The 23,916-nt window shown below is 42.0% G+C and overlaps 2 protein-coding genes across 3 annotated transcripts in view; both read right to left on the bottom strand.

Moving 5' to 3' along the window:
• Positions 1–1,829: 1,829 nt before the first annotated feature.
• On the bottom strand, positions 1,830–10,948 carry POGLUT3 (protein O-glucosyltransferase 3). Of its 2 annotated transcripts, none has more exons than XM_053457877.1 (8): positions 10,676–10,948; positions 9,011–9,208; positions 7,404–7,690; positions 6,964–7,180; positions 4,507–4,703; positions 3,105–3,299; positions 2,427–2,531; positions 1,830–2,019 (listed from the first exon to the last, which is right to left on the bottom strand). In XM_053457877.1, exons 1-8 carry the CDS (start codon positions 10,926–10,928, stop codon positions 1,894–1,896), a joined length of 1,578 nt encoding a protein of 525 aa, XP_053313852.1. In that variant the 5' UTR covers positions 10,929–10,948; the 3' UTR covers positions 1,830–1,893. The 2 variants fall into 2 exon arrangements, with proteins under 2 accessions (XP_053313852.1, XP_053313853.1); XM_053457878.1 differs by having other exon boundaries at positions 10,732–10,948.
• Positions 10,949–15,241: 4,293 nt separating this feature from the next.
• EXPH5 (exophilin 5) overlaps positions 15,242–23,916 on the bottom strand; it is a 39,678-nt gene continuing 31,003 nt past the window's right edge. The window contains exons 4-6 of the mRNA XM_053456083.1: positions 23,410–23,467; positions 21,819–21,945; positions 15,242–19,851 (exon numbers count right to left, since the gene is read on the bottom strand). Coding sequence (XP_053312058.1) covers positions 15,242–19,851; positions 21,819–21,945; positions 23,410–23,467 — 4,795 coding nt within the window. The remainder of the gene's footprint in view (positions 19,852–21,818; positions 21,946–23,409; positions 23,468–23,916) is intronic.

Genomic DNA, 23,916 nt, shown 5'->3' with positions numbered 1-23,916 from the left:
ATCCAGCCATGTCTTTATGGAGCTTGCTTTGTGTGCTGGAGCGCAGTCATGCTGGAATAGAAAACGATCTTCCCCAAACTGTTCCCACAAAGCTGGAGGCATAACGTTGTCCAAAATGTCTTGGTGTACTGAAACATTATTATTACCCTTCAGTGGGATTAAGGGACCCAACCCCTGAAAAACAGCCCCAGACCGTTATCCCTCCTCCACCATTGCAGTAGTTAGCATTCTCCTGGCATCCCCCAAACCCAGATTCATCCATCAAACTTCCATCCATCACTCCAGAGATTTAAGATGAAATGCCACATAAGATTTTGAGACCCTGGAGGCCCGTAGGTTTTTTTTTCTCTTGGGCTATTATCCATTTTCCTTATTATTAACAAACTTCAGAATATGATGGCGCTAAATAAAACAATATAATAATAATGATAAACAAGATCAGTTGGTGTTTTCTGTGATAATTAGCAGTTTATTATACCCTTTACATTGTGAGGTAAATACAAATATAGGGAAGGAATGACATAATTACATCAGCACTATTACCTTTTGTTTAGTTTGAGGTGAAATGTTTTTATTGTGCAAAATATTATTATGTAAAAGTAGTTGTGTTGGTATCAGGCACAACTTTTTACAAGCGTTTTGGTTTTATGGGCATTGAGGACTGTATAGACAAAGGTCAGAGAAGTTCATTTAAGACAACCATCTTTAAATAGTCCCTTTAGTACCAAATTAGCCATTCTGGTGGGAATTTACATCATCAAACCCCAGTTAGTCTCACTGAAGCTCCATTTAAGAAGTACAACGAAGAGTCATCACAGAAAGGAGACATTAACTGGATGAAAACGGTCACATCTGATCTTCTTCTCCTGTCTTCCGCATACAAGACTTCTCTAGGGCTACCCCTATAGAGCGTTACCCTAGCTAGTCTGGCTCTCCACGTCTCCAGTCCTTCAAAAAAGGCCTACTTCATCAGGGAAGCCTATCAACCAACAGGTTTTCCCATCCTTCTCCCAGGGGCTGATCCAGAGCCTGACATCAGAACAAAACCACAATAGCCTTGGATTGGACAGTTTGCGCTAGCAATAGTAGCAATAGCTATATACATTTATATTTAGACAAGAGGAACACGTTTTTTTTTTTTTATTATTCCAAATAATGTTTATTTTTTCAGGATAGTATAAAAAGGCAAAGTACAAGCATTTTTTTTTTTACAAATTGTTCTTCAAAACAGTAAAAATATGTACATTGCAGCAGCATTATAACATATATTCTCATATGATAAAATTCACAGACTACCTACTATCAGAATGGACTGCGTGGTCCAGAAACAGAAAATTGGCAAACATTGTAAGTAGTTATTCGCTGGATGGAAAACAAAACATCTCCTTATTAGAAGACGAAGACAATGTTTCTTTTGGCCCTGCGTGCGAGCAAAAATACACAAACATTAAGATGTGATAAATTAACCATGATTCATATATATATGAAAAAAATAGTAACTTTTAAAAGGGATTCACCCTATTTTCCTTTATATTGTGAAAATCTTACTGCTATAAAAACGCCAGACTACGCAGATCGGAAAAAGCTTTAAATCTGCGGTACTCGGAGACCCTACAAGTTTTGTTTGGATGGAACAGAGACATATCATGTGACTAGACAGTATAATGTAAACATGGTATAATATATCATATTTAAATACTTAAAACACAGCGTGCCTGTTGCATGAAAGTGTACCTTTCACAAATTATGTGAGGACCGGTGATGCAGGACTGTGACATGAAACCAGAGTTCTCAAGGGAATATGGAACAGTTTGTAACTTCTTCCACTAACGTATGCAAAATCACACCATCCTCTTCCAACAGCGATCACAGAGAGCTGCCTCCTCCGAAAGCCTAGAGTTCATCTCTGGTGATCTTCCCTCGGTGGCAGTTGCAGATGGCCGAGTTGTCGTTGGGCTGAGGCACGTGTTCCATCTTCTCGCGGATTTCCGGCCGGCTTGTTTGCCGCTTCGCATATTTCTGAAGTAAGCAATGAGAAGAACAGGGTGATCCCGACGTTCCGCATAAAAAAACCCTTCCTATTAGTAGGAGCTTGAGCGGACTTGGCTCTCATTCACTACAACGCGGCTACAGCCCATCTTGAGCCAATGCCACTTGCGCAGCGATATTGCTACAAAAAGGTGGAATTCCTTATGAACAAACCAAACATTAGTAGAGATGGGTGACCCAGATGTGGCAGGACAAAACCCGACCCTAGCGTAGCTTATTGAGTACAACTCCCCCTACGCATACAACAAAAGAAGAGGAGAAAGTCCATTTGGCCAGTGTGGCCCTGACTCGCCCTCCTCTCATCCTGAAGTTTGGTTCCCAGCACCTGGAAGAACACAGCTTTTTGTAAAAGGAAAATTGTGTATTTATTTACTAACCTGGAAGACTTTATAGTAATAGCAGTAAAGGCGATGAGGCTGAAGCAGTTCCCTGGCAAGAGTTTGCCCTTCCCTGGAAATTTTGTGAGCTTCTTCATCATTTTCCTTAAAAAAAAAAAAAAAAAAAAAAAAGAACACAAGGAGATTTAGCAAAATCTGAGTGCTAACTGGCCAACATATTACTGTAACAATATCTTCTATAATTATTTTAATAGGGTTATGTCATTGGGTATGTCTCCCGAGGTTCAGTCCTTGGCCCTCTGCTGTTCTCTCTTTATACTTCATCTCTTGGCAAACTAATCAACTCATTTGGCCTCCAGTATCATCTATATGCAGATGATACGCAAATCTACCTGTCTTCTCCGGATCTCTCTCCATCTCTCATGTCTGCTATTTCTTCATGGATGTCACAACGTTACCTGAAACTTAATCTTTCTAAAACTGAACTCATTATCTTCCCTCCTTCCATCTCCACTCCACTCCCTGAATTCTCTATCACCATTAACAATACGACCATCTCTCCTATTAACCAGGACCGATACCTTGGGGTCATCCTTGACTCAAACCTTTCCTTCATCCCTCACATTCAGTTCCTCGTTCTCAGCTCTCCGCTGGATTGAAGTGAAAAGGGACAGGTAATACCCGATATAATAACTTATCGCAGAGTAATAAGCTTACCTTAGCCCACTGTATTTTTTCTATCAGGTCACCGAGTTTTCGCCTTACAGGAACGTAATGTTTGCCCGGCTTTAGAGCAGAATAAAAATGCTCGTAGTAGGGGGACGCTTGCTTTAACACGAGGCTGTCTCCAAGCATGAGATATGGGAATCTATACGCAGCCACCGTGCCGTCCACGTTTACCTGGTATTTATACTGCGGAACAATGGAGACATATGTGAGAAAACTACACGCTACTAAATACATTGTGTATTGGTCTTCAGAATATAAAAGTTTCTTTACTCCCCATACATCATCTTATTGTATTGATCCCATCCATATGTTCCCCTCAATGTATGCGAGAAACATCTCATGAGGTTAAAATGCATGCGAGACAATTTCAGACATGGCTTCCTAAACAAATATCAAATCCTTGTATGATCCTGCGTGTATGTATACATATATATGTATATATGTATACGTGTGAGTTGGGGACTGAACAGATGTTAGAAAGAGGATGAAAAAAAGATTAGGATAAAAGGAAAAAAAGCGTGTGAGGTGCAAAAAAAAATGGAGGGAGGAAAGAATAGAACAGAAAAAAGAAAAGACCGTAAAACAAAGGAGGTCGCTAAAGGCAGGGAATCCCATCCCGTGTAACAGATCCACAGCTCTTTAATCCAGGCCTACTGGTACTCCGCTGATCCTTGGGCTGGTTAGGGGGATAAAGGTTTAATAGCTGGCTCATTCATGCTGTGAAGATCTGACAGCACCGCACATATTAAACAGGCATCATCGTATGATGTCATACCCTGGCATCATCGTATGATGTCATACCCCGGTGCTCACGATAAAGGTGCGGAGTAAAGTGCTGGGGGCGGCTGGTGGGTTTCCCTGGATCTGGGCTCAGGGCTGCCAGAATACATCACTATTTGCAACTGTGATTTATAACTTGTTATAAAATAGACACGTCAATTGACAGGATTATTTCCAACAGGACATTGTGATCTCTGCACAAAGCTCCTTAGTTGCTAGATGTTGGCAAGAAGGTCGTACACAAGCGCACCAACAGTGTTACCGGTTGGGGCTCACAACTCCGTTGCAGTAACGCGTGGATGACAAACAGAGAAGGTGAAAAACAAAGTGCCACCACATGTTTACGTCACTATGCCAGGCTGCAGATGGCCGATTTTCGATCTATACATCAGCATGTAAAGAGTCCAGCTGATCACCGAACCCAGTTCACATTGCCAAACGATTTTAAGTCTGTATCTAACACAACCTTATCAAGCCCACAGAGAAAACCCAAATTACTTTTCAATCCCTCCAAAAAATACACTGATTTTGTTTTGTGGCCCCTTTTTGTTAACTTTTGTCTTCCAATTCATTGAGGTTGCTATCCTAAGCACCACACGAGTAGACTTACTTTAAAGAAATCAAAGAACCCAACGAGGGATGCTTTCCCAAGTCTCTTCTCCTGTTCCCGAAAGAAGAAGTATCCTGTAATGCCTGCGTCCAGCAGTTCTGGGTGCTTTTTGGACAAGTGAACGAGCTCCAGACGTTCCTCTCGGCTGTCTCTTCCTCTGAAAAAGGCCTGCTCGGTTTTGTTGTTCCAAGAAGGACCTAAACTCAAGAGAGAAGGAAAGACCATTATTTACAGGAGCAGAGAAAAGGGTCAGAGCCGAACTTTTCTAAGAGAAGATGGAGTCTTCAGTGGAAGGAGATACCTTTTATTGGGCAGCATCAACAAACATGGAGGATGGAAAGCAGTCACTTTGGACTGAAGACTTCCTTTCATATGTCAGAATTTCTAGGGTCCAAGCTGCCATTTCTGCTATAAGAGCCCAGCAAGCCTACATGAACCCACGAGGAATGCAATAGGCGTGGATTATTAGCATGACTTCTTCACATGCTTCACCCGTGTCGTTCGATCCTATAGAATTTGTCATTGACAAACTTTTAACTTTAAATGCAAGACGGGTCGCGCTCCCTTTTAAAATACCTAATATCATTAAGGTACAAAAACTTGCTGTTCTGAAAAATACATACCGTATTGGCCCGAATATAGGCCGCACTTTTTTCCCCCACTTTAAGTCTTGAAAGTGGGGGTGCGGCCTATATTCGGGGTCTAGCGGACATGCAGCGCCGGGCAGGCAGCGGGGTTAGGATACAGATCCCCCGCAGCGGTGCAGGGGACCTGCATCCTACTCCCCGATACACTCAGACAGCCTCCCCTGCCAGCACTTCTCTCGGGGGGGGGGGGTGCCGGCACGGGAGGTTGTCTAAGCGTCCGCACGATACATTTTACACCCCCCCCCGACTTACCAGAGCAGACTCCCGGGTGTCTTGCAGGGCTGGCGGAAGACATCTACGCAATACGCGTATACAACTTCCGGTGCCGGCACTTCCGCCAGCACCGGGAGTTGTATAGGCGATTTGCATAGATGTCCCCCTCCGGCCCCGCAAGACACCCGGGAGTCTGCTCTGGTAAGTCGGGGGGGGGACAGAGTGGCAGCGTATCTCGGGGGGGAGGACAGAGTGGCAGCATATCTCGGGGGGGGGACAGAGTGGCAGCGTATCTCGGGGGGGGGGACAGAGTGGCAGCATATCTCGGGGGGGAGGACAGAGTGGCAGCATGTTTTTTTGGTGCTTTTTTAAAGAAAAAAACTTTTTCTTTAAAAAAGCACCAAACTTTTAGGGTGCGGCCTATATACGGGGGCGGCCTATAGCCGAGCAAATACAGTAATTATTTCCTATTGGATGATAAAAAACATTTGCTACTCCAGTTATTTTTAACAATACTGATACTGACAGGGTTTGGGGCACTGTAATGACCAGAGCTTTTTTGCCATGTTTTATCTATAACAACAAAAATGATATTTGATTTTCAAGGACAGATGATAGGTACGGCCCAGAACTTTGCATTGATAGTACAATAAAAATAAGAGTAAAAATTTAAAATATTTAACAATTTTACTAGGGACAAAAACCTTAATTTATGGCAGTCAACTTCTCCCTTACAAACAAAGCCAGTTTTTATTATTTTTAAAACTTTTGGGGAAGGGCAGTGAGGTTTTTGTTTTATTATAATTTTTTTTTATTTATAGCAAGAGTGAGTTGTTGGGCACATTTTTAACATTTATGTATTTAATTATTATTTTTTTTTATTCTAATTTATGATTTTTTATTTTTTTTTACTGGATTTTGTTTTTTATTTTTTTGGAACCCCAGGAATGTCTTGTAACCAGACAGTACCCGTTAAGATGATGACATCACTGTGGTCCATTTATTTTTTTAATATGTTACTATATTAATTTTCCTTTTTTTAAAAAAAAAAATTTATGTTTTTTATCCTTTTTTTTTTTTTTTTTTTAAAGGAGAAATCCGACATTTTGAGGAAGAATCAGCATATAAATAATGGGCCACTAATTGTGTTTCTGGCACTCCCTCATGCTGCCTATACAGTACTTCTAAAGAGGGACAGTAATTTAACAAAGTTTATGGGGTGGGAATAATAATCATGTAGGTACCGAGAACAGAAAAACGCTAACGAGGATTACTAAAATGTATCTATTTTTTCTTACACATCATTACATTAGTGTATCTGGTGTACTGAAACCGCAAATTGTCACATGAAAAATATGACAGGTCTGCTTAAAGTACAGCGTGTCCCTTCATATTTAATCCTTAGTGTATATTGTTGTAAATTGTAAATCGATACCTTAAAGTATTAGATAACTAAGTGGTGTCAAGCATAGTTATACATCAAGGACTGGTACATCAGAGCTGCATTATTATCGGCTGCCTTCATAAAGCTATGCAGCCGCTACTATAGAAGCCTAAGGACGCCTCGCTACGTAACACGGGCATTTAATTCATTTACCGGTGTGTCCTTGAACGGAGAGGAGGTCGAGGGTAACACCACGCATTGCTTCAAGAGTCGAGTGAGTGATGTCATATGTCGGAAGAATGATGTCTCGCGAATCGGTAGAACCACACCAAGAAATCATTGGCAGAGGGCCCGGGGTATCATTGGCCTTTCGATGCTCCACTGGCCAATCCCCAACATTAATATAAAATTCAAAATCGGGCAGACGTACCTATGTAAAAGAGGATTAAAGACAGAAAAGCGAATTATTCTCAGCGTGCCGCAGATGCAGCCACGTCCGTGTGACTCATGTGAGCAGGCATCTGCCTCGAGGTAAGGGCGCAAACGTTAAAATGTAAACCACCGCTATCTAAAAATAACAATGTGCCAAGGCTTGCTCATCTGAAAGAGCAGAATAACAAAAGAAGTTCAAATAAATCCCGACATTCTGTTACCTTCCGTGCCAACGACAGCAACATCTCGTCAGAGAACATTTTGAAGTCCGTGTACTTGCCCAAAGTACGCCGATAGATGTTATTATTGAGGACGGTATAATGAACGATGGCCCCCCTCTTTTCGGCGAACCTCCTTGGGACTTCTTCCAACATTCTGTTGAGGTCTATGCTGGGGAACGGGGCAAAATCTTTAGAAATTTGCATTTCTTTGGACGGGCAGGAAAGAGTCTGCTGCCAGAGGTGTGGATCTTCTTCGGGACAATCGCAGTATTCATGATAAACCGGCCCTGAGCAACAGAGAAATCCCATTACTCTCCGTAAACACGATAAAGGTTCGTTTATTAGAAGCATCAGCGACTGTGAACAATAACCCCCACGGTGAATACGAAGGCCCACATGTCTGGCCAGACCTCGGTGTATTTCATATGTTATGGATATTCATTATCCCTGGTTCTAAGGCTCATTGGTTCCCATAAGGTTCCCATTGGCTCCCGGTGTCAGGTTTTGGCTCTTTTCTGGGTATTTGACCATTGAGTTACGAGTTGGCCTGCGTGGGCCACATGACATCAGGAATCTGTAATGAAGTCACTATGACTAAACCAGTGTCGGCGTGGCTGCATTCTATGCCACATTATAGAGCGCTGCGGCATTCTGCTCCACCCGGCCGCACCCTTGTAATGTATACCTATACGTGTGCGCTTGCCCAAGAACATATACACCTATTATGGGGATTAGTAACTGGAGGTTTACGTGAAATTTCATATCCCTCTTTGTTTATACGGTAGCGTACAAGGACAGAGAAGACACGCAGGATGCACACAGATCACAACAAAGTGCAGAGCTGGCCCTGCATGATGCATAGTTAATCCCCGATCTTAAACATAGAATTTGATGGCTGATGAAGGCCATTCGGCCACTCAGACCTTAAATCAGTCGTTGGTCTTGGCTTAGATTCAGTATAACTTATGCCCATCCTATGCATTTTTAGATTCCCTTACTGTATCAGCCTCTAACACCTCTGGTGGGAGGCCGTTCCACTTATCTGTTACCTGGTCAGTAATTTAGTTTAATAGGCGTTAAAAATGGCAGCTCTACCCTTCTTGAAGAAGTTCACTTCTATGTGATTATTAGTAGTGAGAAGGAGACTTTGAAGGCGTCACTGACTTTTTACCTAATTTCCTTACCCTCCAACAAGCCAGGGCAGCACCTTCCCGGAGAGGCGAAGCAGAAGATGTTTATGGGTCGCATCGACACACAACTAACTGAATGATTTCAAAATGTTTCTGATAGCTATTGTAGGGAAACGCACACAAGGCGCGCAGGGGCAGTTCTCTCGTGCCTCCTTCCAGAAGCGGATGTGATGACCCTTTAGTTATGGTGAAATCTCCCGCCAACTCCCTCTTTAGTCAATAAATCCCTCTATTTTTTTGTTTCTGTGACACTAGAACCATCTGAACCGAGGATTCCAAAACTTACTGCAATCCAGAGCAACACTGCCGAGTTATTCAGCACAGGAAAAAACCCACAAAAACAGAATAAATAAAAAACATATTCAAGCTTTCCACGCCGACTGCGGAGTCATGCGCGGATACCCCGCCGCCGCTTACCTTTCAGTATGTAAGGAGACCCAGCCACGTGTTTATCTCCATAACGCACTTCAATGATTAGCCCCTCGCTGACAGCGCCGTACATGCGATATCTCATGAGGTAGGAACCATCGTTCCTGTCCAGCGGGTTGGGGACGTGGATTCTGACGAACTCTTTGGGCGAGGCGGCTTTGATTGAAACTTTAAATATATTTTCCCCTAAAAGAAGAAGAATATGCACGACATTTATATTAATCAAACTACTAAAGTATCCGTCCCTCAATACACAGGGATGGCACGTTCAGATTATATCCCAAGGGGGCACGTTTGAGGTCTCACGGGCACCAAGTCTCTTCTGTGAATAATATAGGCATTGATAAAACATACAATCCGACAGCAGATAAGAACCATTCGTCCCGTCTAGTCGGCCCTTTTTTCCTGATGTAAAGACTCCAAAGTTAATCAGTCCTCGGTCTCACCTTCGATTCACAATAGCTTTACACCTACCCCATGCATAGGTGGCATTATCCTCTACCACTTCTGATGGGAGGCCATACTATTCATCTACCACCTTCTGTACATTACGTCTAAACCTCTGACCCACTAGTTCAACAATAAGCACGATCTCGTTGGTCTTATTCTCATCTTTGCGCTCGCCCCTTTGCACATCATGCTGGGATAGAACATCAAGTGTAAGAGTGCACCAGCTGAACGTTCTTTCAACCAAGACAGCCCCGCGGCAACCAATAGCGGTGTCCCGCGGCAACCAATACCATGATTCCCCAATTCCAGCGATCACCGCGTCTCTCGGCTGACACTTTTACCCCCCTCTCTGTTTTGGTATCACATTTATTTTCTAGGTGTAGGTTAGTCGGGGACACGGGGTTGGGGTGTGTGTGTTAGTTTTAGGGAGAAAAAATAGCATTTTAAAAAATAGCAATAACCCCCCCTCCCACCAACAGCCAGTTTGGGCCACATAAAGCGCTGCGTAAATTATATTTTTGGCGCTATATAAATAAAAATTCAAGATAATAATAATTTCAGTATAAGACTCAGCATTGGCTGGCTGGGTATCGGAGGATCCCATCACCTCCTACAGAAGACGTAGAGACAGCAATGCACTAACATCATGGGAATGCCGGACCCCCAGACGGAGCTTCCACAATAAAAAGGTGCAACACACACACACACACACATATATATATATATATATATATATATATATATATATTTACAGTATTTATATACACACACAGTACTATACTCATATCCCCCTCGTGTTGCCATGGCCGAGCATGTTGGGAGTAGCGTTCCTCCACACATACCCAGGAAACACACACTACCCAGCAATACAGCTTAATAAGAGCACCCCAATTACCCTAGCAGCCCGGAAGCACCCCCCTGTTGCCCCAGCAGCACCCCCCTGTTGCCCCAGCAGGCCGGAAGCAGCTGTCTGGCTTTGGATGTTAAGCATGTCCAGCGCTGGGACAGTAGAGTTAACCCTTATGAGCCTGGAGCTACTAAGGGTTAAACAGCAAAGTATGAGGAAACCCAGACACAGGGGGCGGAGCCTCCCCGCCGGATCTGTATCACACACTGACTGCTGGGATGTGCAGCTCATCCCACTGGCGGCAGCAGTCGTAGCAGTGCACGTACACCCAGCGGTGCTCCACATGCATCCATTACCTGGGGAGGAGGTGAAGTTGTGGCCCTTGCTGGTTACAGCTTGTATGTAGAAGTACCTGACAGGCAGCACTATGCCAGCATGCAGTCCCGGTCCCCACACCAGGCTTTTCTCTGCACTCACTGACTCGGCGGCGGCCCTGACGGGCACTATGGCTATTAGCAGCATTATGAGCCCCATTGGCATTGCCACGGGGCCGTCCCGGGGCCCTCCGTGCGCCATCCGTGCCCTGCAGCTCTGCCCGGGGCTCAGCATCCAGCCACTGGACTCATTCAAACTTTGTCAGGGGAAGTGGGGCAGGGTATCTGTCTGGCTACGATTGGTGGGTTGTGGGCCAATGGGGAGGGGAGGGCTATTCGGACACTCCCCCCCGTATTATGGGCAGACGCAGGAAGGGGCAGTGATTGACAGCCAGATACTTTGTATCAAGAGGCAGCTGCAAGAAGGGGTTTAATGGGAATAAATATAAAATAAATAGATTTATACCGCGCGAGGTCATTTATTATGTATGTGTTAATTAATGAGTAATTTATTAACGCCTGCCGCCTGTGTTAATTAATGCGTTCAGAAGAGTGACATCATTTATTGTTTAATCCCAGGGCCTAGTCAGCCTTATGATGTCAAACAGCACATGATCTTCTGGATTTCTTAAAATCATTTAAAAAGGCTTTTCATCAGCAGCTAGAATGACGGAGAGTTTTTTTCGGTGATGTGGAATATCGGCGCCTAGTGATCCCGGCCTCAAAAGCAAAATAAAATCAAGTTCTATTGGCATACAGAGCGGGAAATAAGCATTTATTGTGTGTCTATAACTTGATGATAACGAATGCACCGCATTCCATAACATGATCGGACAGTACAGGTTTCTGTGTAATTATCGTATCAGATATCAGGGATGATGGCGAAGACCAAAGAGGCAACGATCAGATGGGGAAGTAATGGCGGATGGTGCAACCGGTCCTCTCCCCAGTGGCATATTTAGGTCTGGGGCAGCCCTCCCAGCAGTCCTGGACTGGGACTGAAAAGCAGCCCTGGAAACATTTGGAGAACAGCCCCATATCGTTTATCTCACGGTCGAGCTCTTATACCCACACGCACCCCACACTATTTGCCATACAAATAACTATATTCTTTTTATCACATTATTTGTATTAAAATGCCAGAAAGCAAAAGTGTTAAAAGACCCTAATAAATGAAATACATTACACATAATGGAATCAAAACATTTGCTCCTGCAACAATTTTAGATGAAAAAGTTCCATTTTATTCAGTGGAACAAAACAGTGATCACATTATTATTCACGATATTTTTGTAAGAAACTTTTATTTCTTTATTAATTCATGTAAACTATTTTTTCATATTTAAGAAAAGCTATGATTGAGAAAAGTTTTTTTTTGTTTTTATTTCCTTTTATTTGCCAACCTGCACATCTGCCCCCTATATGCCACGCTGCCTCCAGAAATGCCTTATACCCCTATATGCCGCTCTGGCATATAGGGGGTTAAAAGGCATATCATGCTTATACCTTATACGTGAAAAATGTTACGTGTGCGATTCCTGTATTGTGTGAATAGAGCTAGCCATCCATCAAGATCAGCCTTTGCCATATCTGTTAATTTCTTGCTGTTGATCCAAAAGAAGGCAAAAAAAAAAAAACAGTTGTGGCTCTTTCCAATTTTGCACAAACTCGGGGACGCAATTCCTTCTTGACCCCAGTCAGCGTAGGATAAACACTGCAACAATTCCAGAGATGAGAAAGCATTATACACAAGAGAATGGATTTTCTGCTTATCTGGTCTACACAATGATTTTATGGTTCACTGTTTGGTTCAGGGGCATGCCTAGACTATTAGGCACCCGGGACAGATCCTGTATTTGCCCCCCTCCCCCCCGCTTTAAAATTTAAAAACACCCACACTCACTCACACTCGCTCTCAATGTCTCCCTTCCTTCTCCGTTATTGGCTTCCCTGTCCCTATCTTCATTCACACAGTGGCGATTCCTCTCTTGCCTCTTTTTCTGACTTCCTAATTCATCCACTTCTCTGTGACCAAGGGCTCCCTGAGCACCTCAGAGGCGGAGCCTCAGTGAATACCCTCTCGATTGGAGGAAAGGGGGTGAGGCTGTCCCAATGTCTCCGCCCTTTTTTGTTTAAGTGCTGTGAGAGCACAGAATAATAAAAGACTGATTTGCGGAATAAGAGACGCGTTTCGGCACCTATGTTTCTCTGCAAATCTGCATTATTCCGGCCTCTTGGAGTACTTCAGCAGAAGGGTGGAGCCACAGGCTCCTCCAATCAGGGAAAGGGTGTGCCCAGAGGATCTGCCCATTCGCAGAAGTGCTCCTTTTGCTTGGAGAAGGGGGGAGCAGATGAAGAAATAAGAGACGCTCAAGAAGAGGCAAGAGAAGTAGCGGAGCTGCGGAAAGGAGACAGGGACACAGAAACATTTGTCGGAGAAGGTAGGGAGACATTGAGAGAGCTGGACTTCCCGGCAGATTTGGGACTTCTGTGTGCCGGTGTGGCACCCCCCTGTATGCCACTAGATTGATTACATTTTATAATGAACACATCTTTCCTCTGCAGTGCAACATAATGAAACCATTTTAGACATTGCTTCAGATAACGCAGAGACTTTGTTTCCATCATTTTTTATTAAAACATAAATAAAATATATTACAAGACAAATGGCGTTGCATTAGGAGGCATATTAATATAGAAATTATATCAACAGATACAAATATGCAAACTTTTAGCTGAAGCTTCTGTGTGATGTTTTAGTTTCAGTTACAGAATCATACAAATTTCGAAACCATTTATTCCATCTTTTCAGCATCAATTTGTGTGTCTGACGAAAAAAAATGAATTTTAAGGAACTTTCATAGAGAAAACAATGAAGATAATTACCTTTAGTAGAAGCTGCAGCAAAAAAGACTGCACCTTCCGTGGTCCTGGTTTTGCCCCATTACTGGCTATCTGATCAGCCAATCAGTGGCAGGAAAGTGCTTCCATTTAAATCAATGGGAACATTTTCTGCACGTGCCCGCAGGGGGGTCTTGTTGGCTCTCTTGAAACTCTCATGCCAGCCGGCTGGCAGTTAGTTTAAGTCCCGTAGGCTTTGACCAGCAAGAGATCTCCTGCAAGTCACGGGGCAAAAGCAGTTGGCTTCCTGACAGTTACGAATAGACCGAAACACCCATCATCTCTAAGATCTGAGGATAATAGGGGTTGAGCAGGTAACCAGCTCCTGCTATATACCTTTGTGAATAAAACTTTGAAATTAACATTTTTTTAATGTTTATACATAAATAGTTAAAAGTGCAATTTCCTAAAAAATAAAAAAATAAACTAATTAGATTGTTTTTGTCTGAGACATTATTTAAAGTGTGTAGCCGTTAAAATGTAAAAAAATATATAAAATAGTCCACATATATGTGCAATACAATTAATTATACAACACAGTGACAGCAAATGACCATTAAAATATCCCATCATATTCAAAGCATCAAGAAAAAAAAAAGGTCAAAGGAGGTTAGAGACATTTAAAAACATGACATTTCAAGCTCTTTTTACATCCCAACATACGAATGGTGTAATATAAAGCAAATTTCTATATTCTTTATATATTATTTTTACAAGATCTAGAATGCGATCCTATAAATCGAATGTCAACACAGTATCATACCCCCCAAATTATAGGTGTCTAAAGTGGGGCACCTCCGTTGGCGAGCACGGTTAAAGGTAGGGCCAGGTAGTACTATACACGTACCTTATCAACTAGAAGATATCCAGATACATTGAGGCTGAAAAATGGAATATGGTATCATATCTTGTTGCTCTGCTTTAAAACATCACAATGTAGCCAAGTGGGATCTGTAACTAAGGACAGGATGCTGGGCTGGTCGGGGGAGATTATTTGATTACCCTAAATACCCCTTCATCCCCACTAAAGCTGGAAAGTGGGGAAGCTGGCAGCACATTGGGACATTGGCCAAACATTGGGACTGTCCTGTGCAAAACCAGACACAAAAGCAAACAAACTTTCAGTGAATGATTTGTTAACCTTAAACACATTAAATCCAGCCCTGTTGTGTTAAAAGTATAGAAACTGAACATAAAACAAACAAAAGAAAACATATATAATGACTACATACATTACATAAAAACGTTTCCCCTTTACAGCTGTAATGTTTTACACACATTCGGTCATCCGTTCATGGCTTTTAGTCCAGTCCTCCATCCTACACAGTTGATTATGTATATGAATTGTACAACTTTAATATTAAACAATTGACACAGTTCATAAGAAAATACCGCATACCAGACCTCCAAAAGCCGCTTGCACATATAACAATAATAATAATACAAAATTATCCCATTTATTAACAAGTTTAAGTTTCAATATTGCACCTATGGGATCAATGTAAACAAAGTATAGTCAAAGTGCCTTTTTTGGGGTAGAAATCTCTGAAAAGAATCCTGATCAACAACAAATGATATCAACGGAGTGCCCGTTTTATGATAGATCTATCAAAAGGTCAATACTTTCAGGTTTTCAGCCATCTGTTATTAGAGTTCTGATTCCTTATCATGTTCATCTAAGTAATATTCATCATCAGTAGTTGTGTCTGTGTCAGAGTCGGAGCGCACATGGGCCTTATCTTCATATATATTAAGTGACCCTGGAATAGACCCCTGTGGCGGACTGCTAAGCGCGTGACAACTTGTACACTTAGAATCATCGCACTGATGGCTTTCTTCATCCTTTAGAAACCCGGGATTTTTAAGGAAACATGGCCGCCATAACCGACCCTCTGTAAGTGACCTCCTGACGTTGTTCAAAATGGCCTCCTGCTGCTCTTTTCCAAAAATGCCATAGTCAAGAGATTTAGACGTGTGTGCTGGTTTTTGGGAATAACTCGGCCAGTTATCATTTTCATCTATTATCACGTCTGCTGGGAATCCGCTGTCGTAATTCAGATTACCATAATCTGAGTAAATCGACGGAGGCCGAGGAGTTAAGATTTCACCATGACTTTTTGAAGAAAACTCTCGGCCATGCCTCTTTTTGGAGTTTGATAAATCTTTTTGCTCTTTCCCATTCAACGCTTTCAAGCTCTTTGAGCGGTACATGTTTGAATGAGTGCCATTGTTGGCGTTAGCTCGTTCTGCTGGGTTCATATATCCATGACAATTCTTTAGGTTAGCCTGATAGACTTCATTAGTGGAATGGTGTAAGAATGGGGAATCCAATTCATCAGATAACCTAGGGGAATTATCGAATGGCAAGCTGCTGTTTTCTGCACTGTCAAGCGAGAAAGTGAACTTTTTTGCAACTTTAGCACGTTTCATTTGCTTTTGAACAAATTGGGAACAATAGGATGGTCGTCTTTGATGTGAACGGTTCTCAGATCTATGGGGACTTGACTGGTCAGACAGTTGTGGTCTTGAGTTCCATTCTGAGTGGATTCTGTTGCCTTTGTTTATAAGGTCGAAGGGGTCCTCTGTTCCAATGTCCTTCAAACTTTTGGAGCGGTAGATGGAAGGAAATTCTTCCCTTTTAATCAAGCCCTCATCAACTGACCTCTTCTTAAGTAGTACGTGGTCATAATCCCAAAGGTCAGCCCTGTTATTTGACTTCTCCGGACTTTCCTCAGGACAGGAGTATGTGGAGATGTAAGTAGGCGAAAGATTGAGGTTATAATTTCCAAATTCTGGAGAAGATGAAAGGCTTTTAGATGATTTTGTGGCATACGGTCCATTGTGTGAATAAACATCGTGGACATCTTTCTTTGGGTTATTTTTCTCCAAATCCCTGACGTATGTTTTCCTGTTTGGTAGCGTGTAGGAATTCCGCCTATATCTACCAGGGGTTTCAAGACTATAATAATCATTTTCATCTAGACTTCTCCTCTGGCCGTACAAAACAACAGGAGTATCTTCCTTCGTGTTATAGTCTCCATCCCTTTCAGTTATCCTTAAAGACTTCAATTTACCCAAAATATTATAGTTGAGAGGTCTTGTCTCTTTATTCATGTGGGACCGTGCACTCTCCTTCAGAAGAGTAGTTTCCAGGGGAATGATAGGAAAGTCTGCACAGCTTTGTTTAGATTCGGTTGCAGTTTCTGAGAGCGGTTCTTCTGCTAAACGCTCAGCAGTGTCAGACAGCAATGGTTTTCTCATCCTATCACATGTATTAATCGGCCTTTGGTGCCGGTTTGCAATCTTTTCTAAGAGAGCGGTGGGAGCGTTGTTCATTTCAAGGGTGCTATCAATGTTGTGCAGAGGTTTCATAGGAACGTCCAGCATCTCCTTTGAATGCTTGCGAGGAAGGCTATAGTAGATTGAAACCTGTTTATGATACTCTATTTGACCGGAATCTGATGAACTTGTACCACTTGTCTCGTAGATCTTTGTGTTCTCTGTGATTCTTGTGAAACTATAAGGCTTAGGGCTGTTCACATTCTCACAAGTTGTGTCCCCCGTAGGAAGCTCTGTGAAGACATTTGATGTTGGGCTGTTTGTGTTAACCCGAGGCCATTCTATTGGAAGGCTATTCCAAAGTTTCTCTTTCATGTTTGTACTAGCCTTATAGGGCTCGGGTGCCAAAAGTAAGTAGCCTTTTAGTAGGTTCTTGGCTGTAGTCCATGAACCTGATTGACTTGCTGCTGTATTAGAAGAATACGCATGATGGCTTTCTTCCACCATTTTAAATGGAAATGTAGGAAAGTCCATATCCATTGATTCACATGCTCTTTCGTCCACATGTTTACTCACATCGATTAAAGTTTGGTTAATATTTATGTTTGAGTTATTGTCTTGATTGTCTTGACTTTTCTTCTCGAGGCTTTGTTGATCAGTCACTGAAACATCACCATAATTAAGATTTTGCTTTGGAAACAGGTTATTTGCTAAGTGTTGATCCCCATTATTGGTTGCATTTACATTACCGAGACCAATATTTTTCACATCAGAGGACCCCGGATCATGAGCAATTGTACTTTCAGAATAGTCAACTTTTTTGCTCACAGGTGAAGGAACAATAACATCTAATGAATAAGGGGGGTTATACCGATATAGGTTATCGGAGGTCTGTTGTAGCTCTAGCAACTGTTTATTGTTATTTGTGTCAGCAACACTTTGACATTTTATAATCAACGTCCTTGGTACCCGTAAATCATTAAGATCCGGACTTGGATGCATTTCAGTTTTGCTTTGTCCTTTTTCCATTGAATTTTGCGGTGCTTTAATTGGACCGGAGTTCTTATCTATTCCTTTATCTTGCAGTGTTTTATTCATTAGTTCATTTGAGAATATACGTAGCCCTGTTGAAATTTTAGTCTGTGGTTCGACATGTTGATCAGATGCAACTTGATTATTGTGGGCATTACTGTCTCCAGAAGGTACATTATTGGTGGAATGTGGGCTAACACTTGTGGTATGTTGGCTTCTGTTTGTGAAATCTGGGTCATTTGTTATGGTATGCTGGTTACAGGCCTTTTTGAGAGCCAGCTCAGCATTGGATTCTCCATTTTTTATTTCATTTTTCAGCTGACTGACTCTGTTGCTACTCAAGTAGTTTCTCCAGATACTTACATCAGGAAGAGAAGGCGAGTATCGTCTTTGGTTTCTTAGACCAGAACTGGGACCTTTTATTTGATATCCCGATTGACTGGTGTCTGCCATGTTTGAGCTGTCATGTGTTTGAAGACTATATGCGTTACTAGGTAATGAAGAGGCTTTGTTAGAAACAGAATCCTCAGCGTTTGATAAAATTGATAACTTTGTAGTTAGGGTATCTGTTTGCTCTGCACTGTCAGGGATAGTTGGGTTTTGAGACACACATTCTGGTAAATTGTTGTTCATGAGCAGTAGTCCAGGAACATATGGCCCCATTTTTGAAATAGAACAAGATTCCCTATATCCGAGAGCTAATGGTGAGCCACTTGGAAGGGATGATATGGGATCCACACATTGAGAAGAGACGTTGGGAAGATCTTCTTTAGCTGTATCGGATGCCGACCAATTATCGTTCAATATTTTTAACGGTTTATGTTCACTGTGGTCTTTGAATTCAGAAGAATCTACCAAGCTATCATTGTGGTAAAAGGTGTTTTTTGGGCTCAGTTGTGGTCTGGATTCAGCATCTGTACCAAAGTCCATTTTTGCAAACTCTGCATTTACAGTAATATCACGTTGGAGGTCTTCTTTGTCCAAATGATTTAGAATTCCCCCACTTTCCTGTAAATGCTGAATAACAGGGGGATTCAGGGATTGTATCGGATATTCATCCTCACAGTTGGTTTCCATTGATTCCTCTTCTCTGTCACTTTCTACTCTGAGAACATCCAAACCATGTGGACTTTTTAGTTGACTTGGATTAAAAGAGTTTTCTTTATTTTCTTCCTCCCAGTCCATCGGCTCCTGCATTGGAATGTTATTTAAAGGTTTTGGCTCCGGATATTGAACTTCATGGGTAGAAAACCACTTATTATATGAATTGGTTCGCAGGGTTGATGTTTTCGAGTCATAAGCAAAACTTGGCTTAGTCATTGGCTTGGTAATGGATGCCGGTTCTTGATATTTCTTGTCCCTGTAGAGCTCATACATCCTGTTGTGATGAGGCCTGCTATTAAGATTTGTAAGATCCATTGAAGATTGCGCTCTGAACGGTTCGGGGTTGCTGTCAGTGTTCGGAGGAGAAAAGGGCCGTCCCCATTGAATAGAGGTGACCGAGGTTCTCCGAGGCCTGTGATGTTTAGGCCTCTCCACATCAAAGCTTTGTCCCAAAGTCGTAAACTGTAAACTGCTGGATGAAAACGTTCCCAAGTTGGGTCCATCGCTGGGTGGTTTGCTATGAAGAGTTGAGCAAAGAGAAGGACTTTTTTCAAAAACATTCTTATTTGATGATGGCAGCTTCGTGACTGTACGGTTTCTGTTCGAATACATGTCATAAAATTTCCTCGGGTGGTACGTGGCGCGCGTTTCATGTCCTTCTCCCAGAGAAATCGTCTTTGCCCCATCTTGCACGGGTGGGCAGCTGTAATCCTTCCCATATCGCGACATATTGTGGGGTGAACTCTCATTTCTGTAAAGTCCTTCGGTTCTGCAGCCTATAGAAGTTCGAACGTGTGTGAATTTCTGTTCTTGTGCAAGTTTTTGGTCCAGATCTCCTAAAACTAAAAATAAAACGTGACTATTAGAATAAAATAATATACGTTTATTAACCGAATATATTTAAAAGGCTATTAAGTGCTCTTCTCGGTAAAAATGTTCATCCCTTGGTTTAATTTACTGTTTTGTTAATCACATTGAAAGATGTTACACATTATTTTTGTATTAAATATTTGTAATCTGAAATACGTGAAAAATATATCGATAAAGCTGTAAATCTCATAACGCCACAGGGGACTTCTCCGTTAAATTAGAAGGATCCGATCTAGGTGGGGAGTAATAACTGTAAAAGGAACAAGGCCAAGGAATAAATTATTCCTTAATAGACCATTTGAGGAGTATGTTTTTCACCTGAATTTAAGTTACATTAAGCCTAAATTCATCTTGGCCTGAGATAGAGAAGGATCGCCAGGGTTCAGCCAACTTCCTTTTAGCAAATTTAATCTATAGGCCGGTGAAAATGTTTTTTTTCTCGTTACTGTGGAAACTTCACACGTCTCCCCTTTCTTTGATGTCACGACGTATACTATGCGCCCTGTGGATTTTTTCAGAAACAGGCGAAAGTTTGTCGTAACTTGTTAAACCCAAATCTGGTTTAATTCAGATCGAAACTTTAATAAAATCATATTCATAGTGGGCTACTGGTTTCCGCTTACAGGGCACTGGGAAGGGTTTTTTTTAATATGTTACGCTGCTATTATTAAAACATTCTTTATGCTAGTGGTAAAGAAAGAGAATGTATAACTCAAGCCCATAAAAGCGGCGTATATACACGGAGAATAAACAGAATGGCATGCGTGACTTTTATCATGGCTTTAACAATACAAAGGATCAGCTTCGCCTATAAACTTTCGGCATTTTTAATGCGTGGCCATTTGACTTTTACTGTTAAGGGACTGTCCCTCCTCGAATTATCTCGATAAAAAGGAATGCGTGACTCACTGTCATAATATTGTTCCAGCTCTATACTTATCATGCCATAAAACACATGTTGAATTCATTATGAAAAACACTGGATGTGATCCTGCTAACATACGCGGATTTATTATTAGGAACTCATTAAAGCAAAGCTTGTTTGACGGGAGAATTCCCCATGTGCCGATTAAATAAACGTTTCCTGCATATGGTATGTTGTGTATAAAGGGATTTGGCCATCAAAAACAAGAAGTCCACCGCACCTGAATTATTTCCCGGAAAAATAATTACACAATTACCGATTCAGTGCCGGTATAGACCGGGGTCACTGACGGAAATCACCTTGATGTGTTTTACATTACAGTACACATAGAACGTACGCGTCCTATGTATGGAGTGGGATATCTAGCAAAACCCAGCAAGAAATTGTAATAAATCCACAATCCCTAAAAATAAAATGTTTTTCCAGCAAATAAAAGACATTCGCCCCATCTAGCCTACTACCTGTTTTCTTCACTATGTGAACCTCCTCTGCTGAAAGGCTTTTCCAGCCAATGTTCTACCTAAATCTCTGACCCTCTGGTTTTAAACTATGACCTCCTTCCCAAACACGTCTTCCCCTTTTAATATAATTCCTCTTGTCCTTTGTTGAATGTTTTTGATGGTTTCTATCATATCCTCCAGTCTGATTTGTTCTTCCGAACGAGACATGTTAAGATCTTTTAGTATTTCACAATCATTTACCTAAATATGTCTCTTGGAGAGCCCTGGTGTTAATTATAGTACATGACTCCTAGTTACATTGTGGAAGGGGAAACTACGCCCATTGGGTAACATCACTTTAAATATAAACCATTAAAATAAGACTGGATTCAACGATGCTGGCTTTGGCATTGGTGGGAAACGGATCAAAAGCTAGCTTATAAACAGTAACATTAGAGAGCGGGAACATCATCCTCGAGACAGAACGGAATAAAATCGGGGCTTAATATGGAAATCACAGTCTTTGAATGCTGATGGCCACGTGGTGAGTAACGTGTCAGACGTGGTGACATACCTTTGAAAGCCTCGTTTTGTAGCTGTGCATCGCTAAGCCCTCTTTCACTTTCTCTGGTTGGAGGTTGCGGCGGTTCAAAGAGTTTTGCGATCTGCTTGACGCTCCGAGACATCTGGTATATTTGAAACTGGGATAATAAAAAAGGCATTTCTTAAAATGCGTTCATATGTAAATTGATAATTTGAGAAACATTGGCTTTGTCGGTGATCGGCACCCAAAGCCAGGAGGCCCTCAAGTCAGACGCCATTATATCTAAAGGTCATAGATAGATGTCGCTAACTTATTTGCCGCAGTAGTTTATTTAGAATCCTTCTGACATTGCAGTGCCAGTGCATTAGCAAGCACTTGGCCACAATCACGGCATAATTCATGACCCTGGGTTTAGAAGACATCTGTCGGTTTTGTCGGTGCAGGCTACCGATACCAAGGGATGGGATACGATGTCATATCTTGGTGCTGAGCACCGAAGCTGTACGCAGCATGTATGTGTAAGTGGTGTGAGATGGAGTGTGTTCGCATTCGTGGTGCGAGAGGGAGTGTGGGAGTATGAACAAACGTGTTAGTGAGTATGAGTGTGTGTGTTAGCATGTGGGAATTTGTTTAAGTGTGTTTGCCTATGTGTGCCAGAACGTATGTTTGATGGGGGACAAGGGGCAATGATAGCCCAGACAAGCTGTTGGGGGCAAATATGACACAGATAAGCTGTTTGGGGCACTGATAATCTGGGGGCAAAGATGGCACATGCAGGCTGTTTGAGGGTTGCAATGGCACTGATCACACTCCAGCAATGGAGCCTGTCTGTGTCCATCCCAATATCCCTGCTGCAGGAGAGGGGCCTCATTGACCAAGTAGAGGCCAACATAGAAATGACACAATAAGCAGACAGCAAGCAGCAGCCTCTGTCCACCAGGGTGCCCGGGGCAAATGCTCCTTTTGCCTCACTGTAAATAAACACCCTTTTGGAAGGGTCATCCAGAGAAAGCAGCTCGTAACTTCTAAAAACAACTTACCGCTTTCTGAAAACCCTAACTGAACTGTGAAAATAAACTAGGCTTCCTCCAAAAAAAGGCCAAACCTGTTTTAAAGTATAGTGGCACTTTAATGTAATTAATGATACATAATTGCATCTTATAATTAACATTATACAGTACGCTAAACAGTGAGCACTTCTTTGAACTGTACCGTGAATTTATTTATTGAAAAAACTGTTAGTTTAATCACATATAAAACGCTCAGTCATAACACTTTTGCTTGTTGACCATTCCACCCTTTCTATAGGGGTAAAGGAAAATTCTACGTGTTCTTTACCGAGGAGTCATGTGAGACGAAGGCAAGTTTTGCACAAATCTGATCTGATGGATGTCAGAACGGTATGATCTCTCTCTCTCTCTCTCTCTCTCTCTCTCTCTCTATAGAGAGAGAGAGATAGATATAGATATATATATATAAATATATATGTAAATGGCTTGAGAAGTAATAATAATATTAAAACAAGTAAGAGGTGGCTTTCAGTGCGGATTTAATTGTAGGATAGGATACTTTGCCCTCATCTCAACCGATGATTCTTCTCAGTAGGGTTCCACATACATACCTTTTTCTTTTCTTCTGTTATGCTGGGCACCTGGTTTGAAGTTGAAAATACCCCATGGCTAAAAAAAAAGAAATAAAAGTAGTGTTCTTAGCCCGTCCTAGCTAAAAGTTATGGGTTCTGGAAACAGAGACACACTTGAAACATGAAAAGCCACCAAAACGATACCAAAGCTCAGTGATACCACTACAGGGAAGCTGGGGTAGGGTGCTTGCCTGCACAGTTACTCGGGTTTTAGGAAGATTTCCACAATTTCCATACAATCTAGTCTTGCCATTTTTGAATACGTTTATGGTTAAAGTATATATTCTCACAGCAATTGCCAGTTTCCTATATCATTTACTGTCCCCATTTGTGAACTACTCCCATGGTATGTAGAAGGGAACACTCTGCGGGGGCCTTACAAATAATCTATTGACATCTATTCCTGCAGCTAAGTCTTTGATGTAGCCATGAACATGCATGCCTCCCACCCGCGGTGTCACGTTGTTTGCTTACATGATGTATGTA

This window comes from Spea bombifrons, chromosome 2 (genome assembly GCF_027358695.1).
Source record: "Spea bombifrons isolate aSpeBom1 chromosome 2, aSpeBom1.2.pri, whole genome shotgun sequence".
Lineage (NCBI taxonomy): Eukaryota > Metazoa > Chordata > Amphibia > Anura > Pelobatidae > Spea > Spea bombifrons.
Note: the sequence above shows the minus strand (reverse complement) of the source record. Positions and strands in the feature narration are given on the sequence as shown.